The 17,734-nt window shown below is 48.8% G+C and overlaps 1 protein-coding gene across 1 annotated transcript in view; it reads left to right on the top strand.

Annotated features, from left to right (window-relative positions):
- ANTXR1 (anthrax toxin receptor 1) overlaps positions 1 to 17,734 on the top strand; it is a 118,992-nt gene that overhangs the window by 85,088 nt on the left and 16,170 nt on the right. The window contains exon 14 of the mRNA XM_019545887.1: positions 15,366 to 15,407. Coding sequence (XP_019401432.1) covers positions 15,366 to 15,407 — 42 coding nt within the window. The remainder of the gene's footprint in view (positions 1 to 15,365; positions 15,408 to 17,734) is intronic.

Here is a 17,734-nt window from a genome sequence, read left to right as displayed (position 1 = left end):
CCCAGCCCTAGCTCCTGGCTCTTTAAAAAAAAAAGAAAGCCCCCACTAACTGGATACTGCTGGGCAGGCAGAGAGGTGATCCCTGCTGTCCCACACCATGTGGGGGGCTCTGCCACAAGCCCCCCCAACCCCACCCACTCTTCAAGCCCCCATGGCTACCCCACCTGCCCAGGCTCCAGCCCTTTAAGAAAAAAAAACAAAAAAAACCCCTGAACTCACCAGCTGCTGCAGCCGCCTCAGGGCTTCTGGGGGTTTGTGCACAGACCTCCACACAGCACGGGGCAGTGGGGGGCAGCAGAGATTGCCCCCTGCCTGGCAGTAGCCGGTGACGGTGCGGTTTTTTGTGTTGTGTTTTTTTAAAGGGCCAGAGCTGGGGTGGGCAGGGCAGCTATGTTGGGGGGTGGGACAGTGGGTGGAGGTTGGGGGGGCTCATGGAAGAGCCCCCTACATGGCAAGGGGTAGTGGGGAGCACCAGGGATGCCCCCCCTGCCTGGCAGCACCCGGTGAGTGCTGGGTTTTTTGTTTTTTTTTTCAAAGAGCGGGGAGCTGGGGCAGGCAGGGCAGCCACTGAGAGTGGGCGGGGGATGGGCCTGTGTGATTCAGAGATCTGGCTAACTTGGCTTCGTACAGGCTTACCACTTACCTAGCCGGTGGGGCCAAAAGGTTGAATGCCAGAGCTAAAATACTCAAGCAGGGTGGACTAGGATCATGCTTAGGGGTGTAAGTACCACTTATGTGCCTCAGAAGTGGAGTAGGATTTGGCCCAGGGTTTTATCCACATGAAATGTTCAAATTTAATATTTTCCAGATATGACCTGAAGCTTTCGGTAAATAGAAAAACCTCCCACTTTCCCTTGTTGTCCAGCATCCACTTTTCCTGTCATATAAGCAGCTCCTTCCCCCTAAACATGGCTTAAACAATGGGGATTTTCTAAATGTGGAGTTAGAGCACATCTCTCAATTTGTCTGGCAGGTTTCGACACAGTAGTCTGTACTGTATATTATCCTCTTTCAATGGCTGTGGCACAGTTCACTTGGAAAATTGGATTAGTATCTAAGAAAGGACAACTGATTATTAAATTCTTACCAAAGGAAACAGTAATGTTTAAAGAAAAGGTAAAATAATAGCAGGGTTCCCTTCCTTAATGGTTTTGTTTGGAAGGGAAATACACTGCCCGCTGACCCTGTTCCCTTGGTAAGTGGTCCACTGCAGAACCTGGTGTTGTCCTGGGTATGGAGTGAAGTGATGGCAGAGAAACTGGCAGGTACAGCAGAATGAGAGCAGGCTCCGGTAACCAAACTAAGAATCAAAAGCTAGGGTGAGGGACCGGAGCTCAAAGAGGTTTCAGGGATAATGCAGTGTGTCCAGGAAAAAGAAAATTGGCTTTTTTATTACAGGGCATAAAAGCATTTGAGTGCTCATTTCTAAACACTGAAACTTTTCTTGGCACATTTCTTAATTAAATAGGAATTGTTTCTATCCAAAAATTCTCCAGGAAAAGCACTAAGCCAATGTCATCCCTGGACTAAGTCCTCCGAAGTCAATTGAGTTACTCCAAGGACTTCACTGGCCCTGTCTTTACTTGGCATTGACCCATAGAGAAACACTGTTTCCAAGTGTATCCATGTGTCTCTAATGTATTTTGGGATGAAATCTGGAATTCACCATTTCATTTACAGTAGACACAAAGGTCACGCACAGTGGATCAGAACATAATGAGATTTTGAGTTCTGCTACAGACAGAATTCCCCTTGAGTATGGACAGGAGGGAAGACCAGGTAATAGCATCGGAGGAGGTGGTGGGCGGGGAAGGTGTCAATACCGTTACTGAAGAGTAGGTTTAGAGGAGGAAAAAAAGCCAGATCACAACATTGTACTGAGCGGACATTTCCCCCTGTGTGCACATGAAAAGAATGAGCAAAGAAGCCATGACAGCTATGGACGCATGACCTTACAGGCTGTGTTTCCAGAGGAGGATGTGTTTGCAAAATACTGTGCATGAAATTCTGGCTCCACTGGTGTCAGTGGGAAATATATTGTCTTAAGTAGGACTAGGATTCCAGCCTATATATGCACATCTGCATGCACAGGGAGTGTACAGATGGACAGCACGGGGAATTTCAGGTGCAGATGGTAGTTTCTGCACCAAAGGGTTAAACTTACTTCTCTGGAGAAGGCCAACAGAAGGCTTCGGTTTGACGTGGGATTATGGTAGGCACTCTTAACCAGAGTTAAAGGGGGCTGCACTCTTTTAAATAAATAGATTTGGAAGGCAAGTTGGTTGAATTCAGTACAACTTCTCATGCAAATATACAATCTCTTGCTGCCAATGCAGCGCACCGGTCTAAAGCAAGAATTAATTCAGCACCCCTTGCATCTGGTGAGCTACCAAAGTAAGCCGTGCTACTAGGAACTGAACTGTGCATCTAAATTAAGGATTTGCACCAGTGTAACTTTGTGGATGTAGTGATTCCTGCCCTATAGCCAGGACTTTAGTTGGTGTCACATTTCACAGAGAAAAAGAAGAAAATTTAGCAAATTGTACTTATGAGATTGTCTAGGTGGACTAGTCCCCCACTCAGTTCCCACCCCAGCAAATACACATGTTACATCTTCTTTTAGCTCCTTGGGCACATGTTTTGGCCTTGCTGTCATATCCATCTGCATGTATGATAGTCTAAGTGAGGCTGGGTTTGGAAGATCCTCATTGACTTCACATCTGCACCCAATCCACTACAATGATTTCACCGTACTGGTTTCTATACTATCACATTTTTAAAATGCAAGGGTTCAGCTGGTACTCAGCCACCGTCTTGTACGTTCAAGCATTTCACACCAGTCTCAGTTTCTGGAAGGAAGCATGGAAGAACCAGCAATTAGTTTGGCTCTCATTGCTGATTGCAGCTGACCAAAAGTTTTGGAACAACAACATGGATGGATACAATACAGAAATTATATTGAAAACACATGCTAATCATTGTTAAGCTTGAGGAAGAGGGGAGGAAATGCGTAGACTCTACTGTAACACTGAAGGGTCACAAATTATATTGTACACATACTCCCACTGGCTTGTAAGAGATTAGCAGTGATACTCTGACATCCACCCACTCCCACATGGTATTTTAAGATTAGGCTCAATTCCTCTCCCCTTAAAATGATTAGGAGAAAGCATCCTCCAAAAACCCAGTGAAAGAAAAAGAAAGGCCAGGGCTTGAGTATGGAGGGAGGAATTATCTCAAGGGCCAACCTGCAGTCCTCACACTGGTCCAGAGTGGGCCAGCTGCTCACACTATAAACCAGTATGGATTCATTGGCATCTTCATTGGCAAAGGCTGGTTTACAGCACCTGGGATGCTGATCTTGCACTGCCTTGCTCCATGAGTGCACCCTGTGAGCCAGTCAAGCAGACAGATATGCAGCGGAGCCAGTAGCCTGGCAAGCAACCACATTGCAGGAAACCAGAGAGCACTCTCAGTTATACCTGTGTAAAGCTGAATAATGTCATTGGAACTGAAAGAGTTACCCTTGTAAATGAGATCAGAGTCTGGCTGTTGGTGAGCACAGACCGGGAGAAGCAGTGAAAGGATATTCCTTCGGCTACTTCCCCAGTCTGCCTGCTAGGCAATTTAAAGTGATGTGACATTCTGACTGCAGAGCCAGGGGTAAGTGTAGTCCTTTTATAGAGCAGTGTTCCTCAACCTTTTAAGTCACAAGTACCCCCTAAGTTCTGACAATTTTAGTAAGTACCCCTACACTCAATTTTCCAGGGGATTTTATATTTACAGATTAATGCGTGCCATATGTTGGAAGAAGGGCTCTGTATATAAGGCTGTAATATGACAGATATTTAATCTGGTGTGGGTAGGGTTGCCACTTTTCACACCAGGGGTGCACAACTCAAGTATGTACCTGGGCTAGAGGTGATGTTGACCAAAGCTAGGAGGGCTGAACCAGATTACTACTGGGGAATTTAAAGCGCTGCACAGTGTGTGGCACACCAAATCTTTTGCCATAGTTTTGAGAGGAAAAGAGGGTGAGAGAGACCAAGTGTTGGGGTAAACGTGTATCCCCTGACTGTGTACACATACCACAGGCTGAGAAACTATGTTATAGAGTACCCACCTTTCACTTAGAGTTCTTGCAGCATTTTACCAACATTAACTCCTCCAGTAAGTCAGGCATCAGTAATCTTGATGCAGGGAGAGGTGAAAGCCAAATGATCAAAAAATGCCTAGTAATTTTAAGGTGCCCAGTGGAGTCATCTGAAAGAGGCTTGGTTTTCAAAAAGTGCGAGTGCCTTTCTGCTGCTAAAAGCAAGCTCTGACAATTTTCCCTCAGTTCGGCACGCGTAATTAGCCATCTTTCAGGGTTGAGGCCCAGGACTGCTGACATCAGTTTCCCTTATCCTGTGACCACACTACCCAACTTTTTTAACTCAGGGGATGGACCAGATCACTTGTGGAGAGGGTGGAAGCTGTCAGTGGAAGTCTGCCATACAGGTTAGCCTATCATTTGTCTGAAAGGATTCAAACATGGATGGCTATTTTGAACAGGGCACCAGAATAGGTGACCTCCTGAGGTCCTTCTGCCCTGTTTTTTAAGGGTTTTTGGCTTGATTGATTGATTAGTTGGTTAAATCTTAATATGACTTTCTAGCCTGACCTAAAAACTATTGCAGTCAGTAGGAGTTACTCCATGGGCTTCAACAGCTTTTATTTATTAGCAGCCTGATATTGGAAGTACTAGTCTCCTTTTCCTCAATAATTAGCTTACAAAGATTCCTTCCCTTTAGTTTTTTCCTTGCTCATCTTGTATCTCTGCTGGAGGCAGTTGGCTAAGGAGAAATATTGTATTCAGGCTGGAACCTTATTTAGGCAGCTGTTTCAGTAAAAGAGGTGCTGGATCACACAACCAGCAACGACATGCTTGTGTTACTGTGAAAGCATTTCAATTATAGCTTCCTCAAAAGAAAATGGGTCAGACATTTGGGGTCAGCACACATTCAGTTGGATGCACCCAATTCATCCATAAATGTTGCTGTTTACGAAAAGGGAGGGACTCTTGCAGAGGCTGGAATGTGGTTTGCGGCCCTGGCAGAGCTGTGTCTCTGTCTCATCTGGCTGCGAGCTGTCAAAGCTAATTCATGGAGGGGTTTTGTTCTACACTCCCCAAAGTGCATGGAGGACCTTGGCACATGCCACAGTTCATCCTGAATCTAGTTAGGCATGCATGTGGTTTTGCATGTCAGCATGACCAGAAAGCTCAGGCACATAGTCTAAGATTTGAAACCGCTTAGATGGCCCCTTGCATGATTGGGGTAGTTTCAGGTCACGATTCCTACTCCCACCCTCAAGGGGAATAGGTCAGAGTTAAAAATGGGTAGGTCAGCTTTCAGTCTGGGCCTGTTTTTCAGTGATATGTAATTGCTTTGCACCTCATGCTGGGGTCGAGGCAGTGAAATGTAGGGTTGTGACAGTGAAGGAGTATGGAAGCTTGCTAATCTCATGGAACATAGGAGCTTGCTTGGAGTTCGTCTGCTGCTTCTGGCATCATGAAAACACATTGCCTATCATCCGGAGTTGCCTCCAACCCCTGGAGTGTATGCAATTAGATTTTAGCACGTTTTAGTGCCAACAGAAATCAACGGCAATGATTTTGAGCCTTTAGAGGAGGGTAGTTAATAGTTATAACCTAAGGTCAATCACCAGCCATGTGATTACAGCATACACCTTAAGTTACTATGTACATAAGGCCAGTCAGCAGAAAGGACTGCATTTCTGTGTACCCCTGACATTAGGTGAATCGGCTAGGACAGCTGTGCACCTGCCCTTTCACAAGCATGCTGAGATCTTTTGATGAATGGCGTAGAAAGGCAAAGTATGATTTCAGTGTCCTGAATTTTTATGGCTCAGATGCAAAAGTGCTGACAGCCAATTTCCTTCCTTTGCCAAAAAAAGCCAATGACTAGCACTTTATTCCTGGGCCCTAATCACCTCTAAAGCAAAACAGCTCGATTGAAAGGTTTTGGAACATGAGCAGAAGCAGAAGCCCTCCAGTGTCCCTGTGCTGGGTAACCAGCTAATATAGTCAACGAAGGTTGGCAGTTTCTCCACTTTAAATGCAGAGACGAGAGGCGTAGGGCCTTAGCAGCAGTGATACCAAGAAAGCAGAAATAGCTTGGGGTTATCCAAACAATTGCAGTGCACATGAACAAACACTTCAGCTTTGCCAAGTTAAACTAGGCTACGAATTTTGCTTGGCCACGCACTCTCCCAGCTGATTGCATTCTCCAGGTTCGTGTGTCATCTGCTTAGGGAAGGAGCGCGAGTGAGAGAAAGCTGCAGTTGCCAACCCTGTGCAAAACATGTTGGGCTTGATCCTCTTTTCCCAGCATACAGTGAACATACAATGAACTCCGGCGTGGCAGGAACCCCGTTCTCCATCACACTTTGTAGCCTAGCATACTGTGCACTGGTACTGAATGAGGACCTCAGATTTAACTTCCCTGTCACTACCCAGTGCCCCATGTGGCTGCACATATGCACAAAAGGATAACACAGGCACTTCCCTTACTGATCTGCAGGAAGTTGATGGCTCTTTCCAAAGCTGAACTTCTTTGTAGGGCATGACACTCCAGTGCCATGCATCTTGAATGCTTGGGCACATCTCTGCTACCTATGGGGGACTGCACCCCTGTCTGTAGGCATGAAACACCTGAAAGCTTGGATCCTGACTTGAGCTTTCCCAAACTGTGGTGGGGTTTCAGTCAGAGGTTTGGGTTGGGGCGCAGTCCTGCATAGGATATTCACCCTCCGTTGTGGCCAGGAACACAAACGTTTCTGATAATGTGGCTAGAAAAGCCTGCTGTGTACTTTGGAACATCTACGCACGCCCTTTATTGTGTTAAGACCCATGTACGAGAGACGTTTTAGTCTCCGTGTTCTTAAAACAAAAAACACCACTTTGAATAAACCTTCCTGCTAACCCATAATTTCCTCTCCAGAACGCAGAGCTGTGTTTGATGTGGGCCCCTTCTCACCAACCCGAAGCTGCACTCCTTCCCCAAGGCAGTTTCTTGGTTTACCCTGCTTAGTGAGCTCCGCCAGCATGCTTTCATGCACTCAGTGCCCGGGCACGCAAGGCGTTAGAAAGTGCTGAATCATGGAACCCGCGGCGCTGACCGTTCCAGAGAAGAAATGCACTTGGGTTAAGCAAGCAAAGTCTTTTGCAGACTTGCATCTTTGGGTTTTGTTTCCACTCGGATTGGACACGCACGTGTTTGTTCTGCCTCCTCCAGCCATCGAGCAAACTTGAAAATTCCTACAGCCTCAGGGTGTTTTGCAAGTCACAGAGAAATAATAAAAGGAAGAGCTATCCAACTAGAATAATAAGCATTAATGAAAGTCAGCATGGGCAAGTGGACAGGGTATTGGACTGGTACCTGAGGGAAAAGAGGTATATTCTAAACTCTGCTACTAACCCCCTGTGATCTTGGTCAAGTCACCTCATCTAATCTAGTCTTCAGATTCTTAGAGCTCATTGATTTCTTTATTCCAGCATCTGCCTGCTGTGCACTAAGTGAGAGGACTAATATCTGTTATATGTGGTTCATTCTGCCTTTGATCCCCTCTTGAGGTGGAGAACAGTGCGTTAGCTGGAGTGCTTTGTTGTGGTAGGGTTTCTTTATTTTTGGAGATGTTTTTTACGTGGCCTCTAGAGCAGCTGCACTGTAGTATGCTGGGTTTGCAGTGTGGGTTAGAGGGTGGACATGCAATAGTGGCTGCAGGGATGCACAAGAATCTTCCAAGAGACTTAAAAAAGGGCAGGACTTTTAGGCAGGAATTAGCAAGGTAAAAGTAGGAGGCTAGCTGCTTTGAAGGACGCCATGGGACTGTATTCAGCAAAGGCCTGGGGAAATAGGAGGGAGGGAAGTACAGGGACCAGAGGTGAGCCCAGTTCCACGGTACCAGGCTGACTGTGGGTACCACTGGTACCTAGGGTACAGTGTTCAGTGCTGTGCAACTTTCCTGGTTCCCCTGCCCATTTGTTTTCAGGGTACAAGAAGGACCAGTTGTTACTTCAAGCCTGTTTTACTGCATGCTCCACTCGAGTGGATTGTTTCATTGCATTCACTTCCAAAAAGTTTTCCAGGAATGTTTCTTGTTTTGGTTTCAATGCCCCGTGCTGTTGTGCTGATAGAAACTTGGCTTTTTTTTGTCAGGGTAATTAAGGGAATTTATGATCCTACCAGCTCTGACTTTTTTAACCCTGCCTAGGAATCCATTCTGAGAATTCTCTCTCATCCCCGCTGTTGTCTTTATTTTTTGGTTTTAGGTCAGTACAACAGCAGAATGCAGTGAATACTCTGTACAAGTAGCAGAGCAACAGACAGTGTGAGCATTGCATAGAGCAATAATAATGTAAAGTGCACAGATGTAGAATACAGTGAAGGCACAGTACAATAATCAACACACAGTGTAAACACTGTACAATGAAACAATCAGTGCACAGCACAAACAGCATACAGTGCAGTGATCATCACACAGCACAAACAACGTACAATGTGCAATGATCAGCACAAAGCTTATGTGTAAACAATATATAGTGCAACAGTTGGTACACAGCACAACCAGCATGCAATACAACAACCAGCATGTAGTGCAAACATTATGCAATGTTCAACGACTATCACACAGCAAACAGTATACAACACAATGGATAACACAAGTAAATCATGGTGAAAACAGAACAATCGATTTAGGCAAAGTACAGACAGTCTTTGCAGGTTAGTCTAAGCTGCAGAGATTAAACCAAGAAGCAAGTGAACAGGCATTCACTTTTGCTTCAGGAAATGCAGCCACATGCCTGCAGTGGCTCAGGCCAGAAGCCACATGGCACTAGAGCACACCTCCCAGCCTGCCAGCTACTGCCAAAAGGAAGGGACTGAAGCTCCGAGGCTTTCAAGGCTTTCCCCCCGCTCCCTTCTCCGGTGGAGGGGGCATGGCCTGGTCCCAGACCAGGGCTAGCATGCTGGAGGTCAGAAGTTTAAGTCCCCTCTCTGGCCCACATAGGACCCCAACCCAAGTCTGTCTGGGCTGGGGAGAGTGCCTGCCAGGCTTATGTCCTACCCCTCTTCCAGCTCCTTGGTCAAGGCTGCCAGGCAGAAGAGGACGTGGGTGGGGGGAAAAGGTAGTGGCACTGAATTCATAAAAGCTTGAACAAGAATAGTCCTTTCTCTGAAGCAAGCATGTATTGAACACAATATAAAACCTCCAGCACGCAACAAAGAACAACCAAAAACCTTTGCCTAAGCTAAAATACAGTGTAGTAAAACACAGCGAGAGCACGCACAACTTAGTCTAACTTAAAATGGAATGTAATAAACCCAAGAGATAAGAGAAAGCCTTGCGTACGTCTTACGTTATCATAGAATCATAGAAAAGGAGGGTTGAAAGTGATCTCAGGAGGTCACATCTAGTTCATCCCCCTGCTCAAAGCAGGACCAGCCCCAACTAGATCGTTTCAAAGCTTTGTCTAGCCAGGTTTTGAAACCCTCCAAGGAGGAGGGCAGAGTATTCTGGGTTTCCTGCCCTTTTTTAAGTCTCTTGGAAGATTCTTGTGCATCTCTGCAGCCACTGTTGCATGGCCACTCTCTAACCCCCACTGCAAACCCAGCATACAGACAGATTTTCAGAAAGTCCTTCTTCGGGAATTGGCTGGTGGTCTTAGGTGTTGGTGTGGAGATCCCAGTGCTCACAGCCCCAGTTCCCCAGCATCTTCCTTCTCCCCCGTGGCCTGAGGCAGCTGAGGGGAATTATGCCCCCTCCCTGTCCCCTTATCAACTGCTTGTCTGTCTCAGTCTCTGCCAGAGGTGGGAGGGATTGGTGTCTGCTGGTCTCCTGCCATTTTATATTGTAAATGTAGTTCTCTGCTTTCTTTGGTTGCACCAGTCCAAGGAGACCCTCTCAGGCTGTTCTCTGCTCAGGAAGAGAGCAGGGGGCATGGGCAGTACTCTGAGCTAGAGGAGGGGGAATTAAAGCCCCTCTGAGAACGCAGACCCCAGCTGGGGTTTACCTGGCAGGGCAGTCTGTCTCTGACTGTTCCCCACGCCCCCGCCCCCTCCACTCCAGCAGGATAAAGTCTAGCAGGGGCTTCCTCCCCCAGGCAGACCTAGCTATGGTCCCTATCCAGGTTTCCCCCTCTCCCATCTCCTTGGCAGCCAGTCCTCACTGCTCCAGCAAGGGAGCAGATGTGTAGGGCCAATGCTGCTCTCTAAAGTAGACAGCACAGCCCCACCCAAAGTGCAAAGCATCCTGGGATGCTGGGGGACTGTGATTTAACTTGAATCAGGAAGGGGTCTGGGACAGATTCTATTCGATTCGGTGAGTTGAAGCACTGTCCATTCAGCTGAATCTGATTTGGAGAGTTGGCTGCTGCCGACCCTCCAAATCACAAAAGCCCATCCCCCGCCCACTCTCCCAACCTGGCAATGGCTGCTCCACCCATCCCAGCTCCCGGCACTTTGAAAAAAAAAGGCCTGACTCCCTGGGTGCTGCCAGGCAGGGGGCAATCCCCCCCGACCCACACGGCCCCACACAGCATGGGGGGCTCTGCACAAGCCCCCTGTCCCCCGCTGTCCCAGGCCTCTCCATGGCTGCTGCACCTGCCTCAGCTCTGGCCCTTTAAGGACAAAACAAAAACAGAAAACCCTTGGACTCTCTGATTCCTACCTGGTGGGGGGTGATCCCTGCTGTCCCCTGCTGCCCCGCGCCATGTGGCAGGCTCTTTCACAAGCCTCCTGAGGCCACTGCAGGAGCTGATGAGTCCCAGGGGTTTTTGAGGGTTTTTTTGGTAAAGGGCCAGAGCTGGGGCAGGCAGGGCAGCCATGAGGATGCTAGGGGGCTTGTGGCAGAGCCTCCCATGCAGCGTGGGGTAGTGGGGGGCAGGAGGGATCGCCCCCTGCCCAGCAGCACCCGGTGAGTGGTGGCTTTTGAAAGCACTGGGAGCTGGGGTGGGCAGGCGGGGGATGGGGCCTGGCAGGGGTCCCCCCATGGTCCCTTCCAGCCCCCCACTTACCAGCTCCAAGTCCAGCTCCAGCTCGCTGCTGCAGTGGGCGGGGACTGCCCGAATCATCAAAGCTCTCCGAATCTTTTCCAAAGATTTGGAGAGCTTTGCATCGGTTCAGACCTTTTTATTGGTCCCCTGCTTCGATTTGGATCTGAAGATTTGGCCACCGAATCGGGCCAAATCTCCTCTGAATTGAATCAGGACTCAAAGCTTCGCACAGCCCTAATCAACATACACTACAGAGTACTTAGCAAGTACAGTCCAAACAGTATACAGTGCAAGCCTGTCACTTGGACAGATATTGGATAGATAAACTAATGGTTCTTTTCTGTCTCTTAACTCCTGCGTGACACCAGGATCACCTGTGAGTATTATTTTGTTACTTTGGGATTGATTTGCTATCAGTTATCCCTGGGGAGGTGAAGATGTGTGGAATTTTCTCACCCTACTTTCCGTCCTTCTTTTGTGCCGCACCTTACCAAAGCCAGCTGGCCTGGAGGTCCTTGGGGAGTGGCAGGGGGAGTCCCTGCTATCCTGCAGGGGAGAGCTTATGCAATTCACTGTGTGACTGTATCTCCCCTTTGTGCTGGCTGTGGAGACCACAGGCAGTTTACCCGCCATGCCGTCACTCTCATCACATAACACACTTTGTATTTGCACGCAAATATCTCCCCTCTTGCTGCTGTTGTGTGCTGGAATCGGTCCTTTAGGCAGTGGGGTTAGCTACCATGTCAGTCTGTCCTGAGGTCTGCTGGTGCAAACAGGCCTCCCACCGCTCTGTGTTTTCAGGAGCTGAAGCTGGGGGGTCACTTTGCATAGACATCACACGCTTTCTGTGTGTGCCCAAACTTAGGTGTGCAGTACACGCGTGCTATGACCCCTGTCCTGGCTGAGCTACCAAGGACTGAGCCAGGACCCTCCGGAGGGTATCTCAGGGCTGTATTTGTCTCAGATCCCTTCAGGAATGGAGCAGGATGCCCTAACTTGCAGTGATCACTAGGTTTTGGTCACCACTCCTTTCAGTCCCTGTGGGCCCCAGGACAGATGCTGGCCAGGACTCCTCCCCACACTCCCGCTGCTGCATGGCCTCTCCTCCGTCATGTGGCCAGCGGCTTTGCAGCCACAGCCGAGGCCTGGGTTTTGCTGTGTCAGAGCAAGTGGTGTTTTGAGGGGGGTGCTGCCTTGCCACCTCCTGCTTGAATGTCATGCCTTGCTTCCACATGTGCTTTCTGGATGCTGGATGCAAAAACAAAGAGCTCCTTTTGTTTCAGGACACACACGAGCTCTTAAAGAGAGGGTCCGGCAAGGACAAAGTACACGTGTGGCAACTGCTTTTCTCTTTTTCTGGGACAGGTAGCCTCAGGGACCTCTGGAGACCCCTGATCGGAGCCAAGATAGAAATAACCCTGGCCCCCAGCCAGTCCCTTGCACCATTATTACCCAAGGGCACGTGCTCCTCATTAATGGCCACATTGCATGACTTGGGGTTTGCTAGGGAGAATAAAAACAGTGAGCTCATGAGGGAAGACAAACACGAAGAGGAGGAATTTTCATAAATATTTATGTCTTTGGAGTTCTTGTGCGAAAGCCATCTTCCCCTCTTCTCTTTAAGCAATCAAGTTGTTTGCTGAGCCTCTCATTTGAAAAAGATTAACTTCAAGGCCCAAGCACATCTGCAGCCAGTCCCTGGGCTGTCAGTGGACCCTGGGCCCTGTCCTCTAGGACTGAGATGAGTGAGAATAGAGGATACCTCCTCCGCCTTGTGAGAGTCCCTCAATGCAATACCATGTAGCCTCTGACCCCTTTGAACGGACTTTAGGGAAAGAGCTCCCTTATGCAGAAAGATAAGAGACAGTTGAGCACAGTTAATCAATCCCTGGGGTAATCTCATTGATGTCCCTGGGCTGGATTTTGCCTCTTGACTTCAGGAGGGTTGCACCAGGGTTGAATTTGATGCGAGGGAGAGATGTTTGACATGCCTGTATGCAATAGCCTTGCCTTTGGAAGGCTTTCTATTTCTCTTGGAGTGAAGGGCTGTAATAATAGCCAGCTGCTTGCTGAATGCTAGATACAAACTTTTTGCATGAAATAATAGCCTCACACCCACATAAACTTAAGTTGTTTCTATGGAGAATACACTAGACCAACCCAAAACCTCACCCGGATTGCTGTATTAGTTAGCAATGCTGGGAGAACCTCAAGCATATACTTTTTATTAAAAAGCTCACAATTTTAATGCGTTAGCCCAGCAACATAGAAGATAATAAGCAGAGGCAGCTCTCTCCCCACCGACTTTATGCAGAAAGCAAACCAGCAGTGTGTTTTAGTAATGAGGGCATCAGCCCAAGGGGGAGGTGGGGAGAATCTGTTCCTGGCTCTGCCACTGACCCTGCTGTGTGATCTTAGGCAAGTGACCTCACCTCTCTTTCCCTTTCCACTTGACCTTCTTTATATGGCACACGGTTTGGGGAACTGTGTCTCCATGCTTCACCTAGCATGGGTGGGGGCTGATTTCAGATGGGGCTAAAATAGATCCGGAAACTTAAGTGTCAACTATGAGGTGGGTTGATCCACCAGAATCTTATGAGTGGCAGGGCCACCTACAGGGCAACAAGAGCCATCAAATAAAGCCTGGAACTGCAATTAAGGAACGACTGTACAACAGTTTTGCAGAAGTATCTGCATCCTCCCTGTTCCTCTGACACTAGCGGTACACAGAGGCACCCTGTAATTCAGAGGCAGGCAAAATATGGCCCACGGGCTGAATCCAGCCTGACAGGCATTTTCATCTGGCCCACAGCACGCACCGATTGATTGTACTCTGACCAGCCCCTTCCACCCATGAGGGTGGGAGTGAGGTTGCCTACACTTGCCCTTGACACCTTTTTGTGCCTCACCCCCATCCTTGTGGGTGGAAAAGCCGGCCCTGTCAGCACCGGGCAGGGCTGCTGCTGCAGGTTTCCCCAGCATCCCACTCCCTCTGCACAACAGGTAGAGAAATGGGGGACAGGGGAGCTGCAGCGGGGCAGGAGCGCAGAGCCTGGGCCTGGGGCTGGTGGCAGTGCAGAGCCTGCGTCCAGGGTGGGCAGCGGCAGCACAGAGCTCGGCAGAGCAGGTGTGGGTGTGAGGAACAGTGGGCTTGTGTGGGGACCCTTTCCATGCTCCCCCACGTCACACCCCTGGCAGGCATCGGGGACAGCAGCAGCAGCAGAGGGGGTGCTCGAGCTCAGCACTGGTGCCTGGCTCTGGCCAGTGCTGCACATTGTCGCGAGGGGCGCAGCCTCTGCTGGGCCATCTGTATCACCAGCATTCAGCACATGATGGGAAACCCCAGAAACTGGAGCCAGCTGGGGCAGGGAAGGCAGCTGGCTCCAGTGCCTGGAGCTTTCTTCCAGGGCTGCACAAGCACAGGGAGCACCAACAATACAGACAGCCTGGCGGGGGCTGCACTGCTTGCTGCAATGTGCAGCCCTGGCCGGAGCCAGGCACCAGCACCCCTGTCTGTTGCTGTGTCATGAAGAAAGTGTGGGTGGGGTCTCTACACCCCTCCACCCTCCCTCACACCCCACAAACACCCCACACCCACACTACAGTGTTGGCTCTAGGAGAGGACTGCGTGTTCCAAAACCACACCCCACAAATGCCACAACCCCCCAACATACCCTATGCCCCCCAAATAGCCACACCCTCTCACAAAATCCCACACCCCCCACCCCACCACACCCCCCACCATACCCACACAGACACCCCATCATACACCCACACACATCCCCCCACCATACACATACCCCCATCATACACACACATACCCCAACCACACCCCCACGCACAATATAAAAGCTTAAGAATTTCTTTTTGAGTTATTATGCAATCACCTCTACGTACACTACTCAAACACAAATCATGACAAAAATATTTTTTGTAATAAAATCAAAATATGTTCTACGTAAGTGTTTGACTTTTAGCGTATGATTTGTTTTTTCTGGTTCTAAGATGGCAACCCCCCTTCCCAAAAGGAGTATTTCTGAGGGTCAAGGGGAGGGACTTCCAGTCCCAAAATGGCAACCAGGGGGCAGGGCAACTGTCAAGGGGTGGGGCTACCTATGCGACCCTTGATAGCTCGCCACACCTCCTTAAGTGGCCCTCCACTCAAAATAATTGCCCACCCCTTCTGTAACTGCATCCATTTCAGGGATGCTAACAGGGACAAAGATTTGCTCTTTTCAAATGCCATTTGCATCACACCCAAGGACAACATGCCAATTTACTGTTTCCTGTTTTTCTTTGTGCCTTTCAGATAATCAAAGAGCCTCCTCCGCCCCCTGCTAGTGACAGCGAGGTAAGTGACAGTGTCATTGCTAGCTCTCCGCGGCACCTGCTTTCAGGGCAAGTTTTTGTCAACTTGGGGAGAAGTCCTGATTCTACTGTACAGCCGGCTACAGAACAGCGGGAAAGAGACTTTCCGCTTTCTCTTCAGCCCCTGTGCTCTGGCATCCCATAGACAGGCAGAGGTGGGTAGGCTGCGTATCTGGAGTATTCATAGGATTTCCGGACCATTTTGACCACACACAATTCAGGGGCCAGTTGCTGTGTTTCTACGAGATTAATCAGACACCTGTTTATAGCTGTGCAGAGTCCACTGTAGCTGTGGATATTCAGTAAGGATAGGAAGCAGAAAGGGGGAGAAAGAGAGAGCCTGTTCTCTAACTTGATCAGAAGATTGGTGTAGGTGCATTTAACTTTGAAGTCAGTTGAATGTGTTTAATTGCCTTCCTGAAATGGAGCTTTACTGATTTCGGGCTACACTGGCTAATCTGACCTTCACTAACACACACCATTGGTTCTGCTGGCTTCTCCAGGATGAGCCAAAACCTCATGCTGCACTCCTGAAAACTGGATCCAGCAGCCAGGGAAACAGTGAAGCAACATTAAAAAGCCTCGCATGAATATCTTAAACCTAATCCTCCCACAATCTTTCCATATCAACCTGGTGCCATACAGTGTTTGAGGCTGGAAGGTTGCCATTTTCTTAGCAGATATACCTCCTGGAATCGTGCCTGACTGTTCTTTTTTTGCAGCCCATATTCTCCTGCCTTCATCCAGCAATGAAGGGGAATGAGTCTCCTTGCACTTCCACCATTTTACACTTTGATTTTCAGTGGAGTCCCTGGGCTTTGTTCAAAGCCTCTTGAAGCCAATGAGAGTCTTTCTACTGACTTGGTTGGTGGATTGGATCAGTTCCTGGCAGCCATGTAAGCGAGGGAAGATTGAAAGCCATAAACAGAGTGATGCAGTGGGTTAGTTGCTTTGCCTTATTGCCTTTGGAGATGTGTTCATAGTCTGGTCCAGCTCACAAGTGAAAATGAGCTTGCAGGACTGAACCTCACCCTCCTTTCAATGAAGTTTGGCCCGGTGAGTGCGCTCTGCTGCAGGGTGGAGCAGTTTGAGTTCAGGGTTGTCATGTATCAGGGTAGAAGCCTGCTTAGCTTATGCCTATACGGAGCTGTGACAAAGCCAGCGAGCTTCATTTGAATGAAATGCCTCACGGTAGCGGAAGTCCTGGCCAGGTTTGGATAGTCTGTTATAGGGCTGCTCCATCTCTCAGATAGGCCTGAAACAAGAACCCCAAACTCGAACACTTCTGAACTCCTGCAGAGTTTGGATGTGGATCTGCAGGCAGCTCAGAATTCAGTCCATGCCTCTGTTTACAGGTTTCTGACATACTTTCCTAACCAGCGATGTCTGCTGCTGGGCCCTAAATAAATCCAGCAACTTTGTTGGTTTCCAACTTTAGAAAGAAAGGGAAAATATATTAACATGGAATTGCACAGGGCTTCTTACTCTGTGCTGTGCATGCCTCCAAGCCAAGGATTCAATAGCTGAGATTAATTAAAATACATCATGCTGGAATGCTAGCTCGCTGGCCAAGGACTGGAGGAGGAAATTACATCTCTGGGTTAGGGGGAAACAGACGCCTTGCACACAGGGAGGCTCCTTCTTAAATCAGTTAGCGCTTTGAGGATCAACCAGTTGCATTTGCTCCAGGGTGATATTGGTGGCATTAGCTGGTCTGCTTCAGTCCAAATGAAAATCAAGGACAGGAGCTTTATTGAATGGCATTGAAGATGCTGCTCCCTGGGGGACAGTTTCTCTTAGGCTTGGTCTTGTTAACCCTGTGTGCATAGAGCCAAAATAGAGGAGGCTCTGGGCTTTTTAGGAAGGAAGGAAGGGTTTTTCTTCTGCCATTTTCAATGGGGAATTCTGCCCCTCAAACATTGGGTTTGCTATGAGGCTTTGTTATGCCATCCTGGTACTAACTATGCCATCAGCACCTTGGGAGGTGCAAGGGAAGGCTTTTATTTTTTAAACTTTGGTGAGTGTCTACTGGAGTCCAACCCTTCTCCTCCCGCACTGTGTGACTCTGGTTGAAGTACTGCATCTAGTTCTGGATGCCGCACTGCAGGAGGGATGTGAACAGCATGGAGAGGGTCCAGAGGAGGCCTCTCGCATGGTCAGGGGACAGCAGGGCAGGCCCTACGAGGAGAGGCTGTGGGACCTGAACCTGTTCAGCCTCCACAAGAGAAGGCTGAGAGGGGACCTAGTGGCTGTTTACAAACTACTCAGGGGGGACCAGCAGACACTGGAGGAGTCCCTGTTCCCCCGAGC

Source organism: Crocodylus porosus, unplaced genomic scaffold (genome assembly GCF_001723895.1).
Source record: "Crocodylus porosus isolate Cpor-Errol unplaced genomic scaffold, CroPor_comp1, whole genome shotgun sequence".
Classification (NCBI taxonomy): Eukaryota; Metazoa; Chordata; order Crocodylia; family Crocodylidae; genus Crocodylus; species Crocodylus porosus.
The sequence above is the reverse complement of the archived record's forward strand: the minus strand, read 5'-3'. Positions and strand labels throughout refer to the sequence as shown.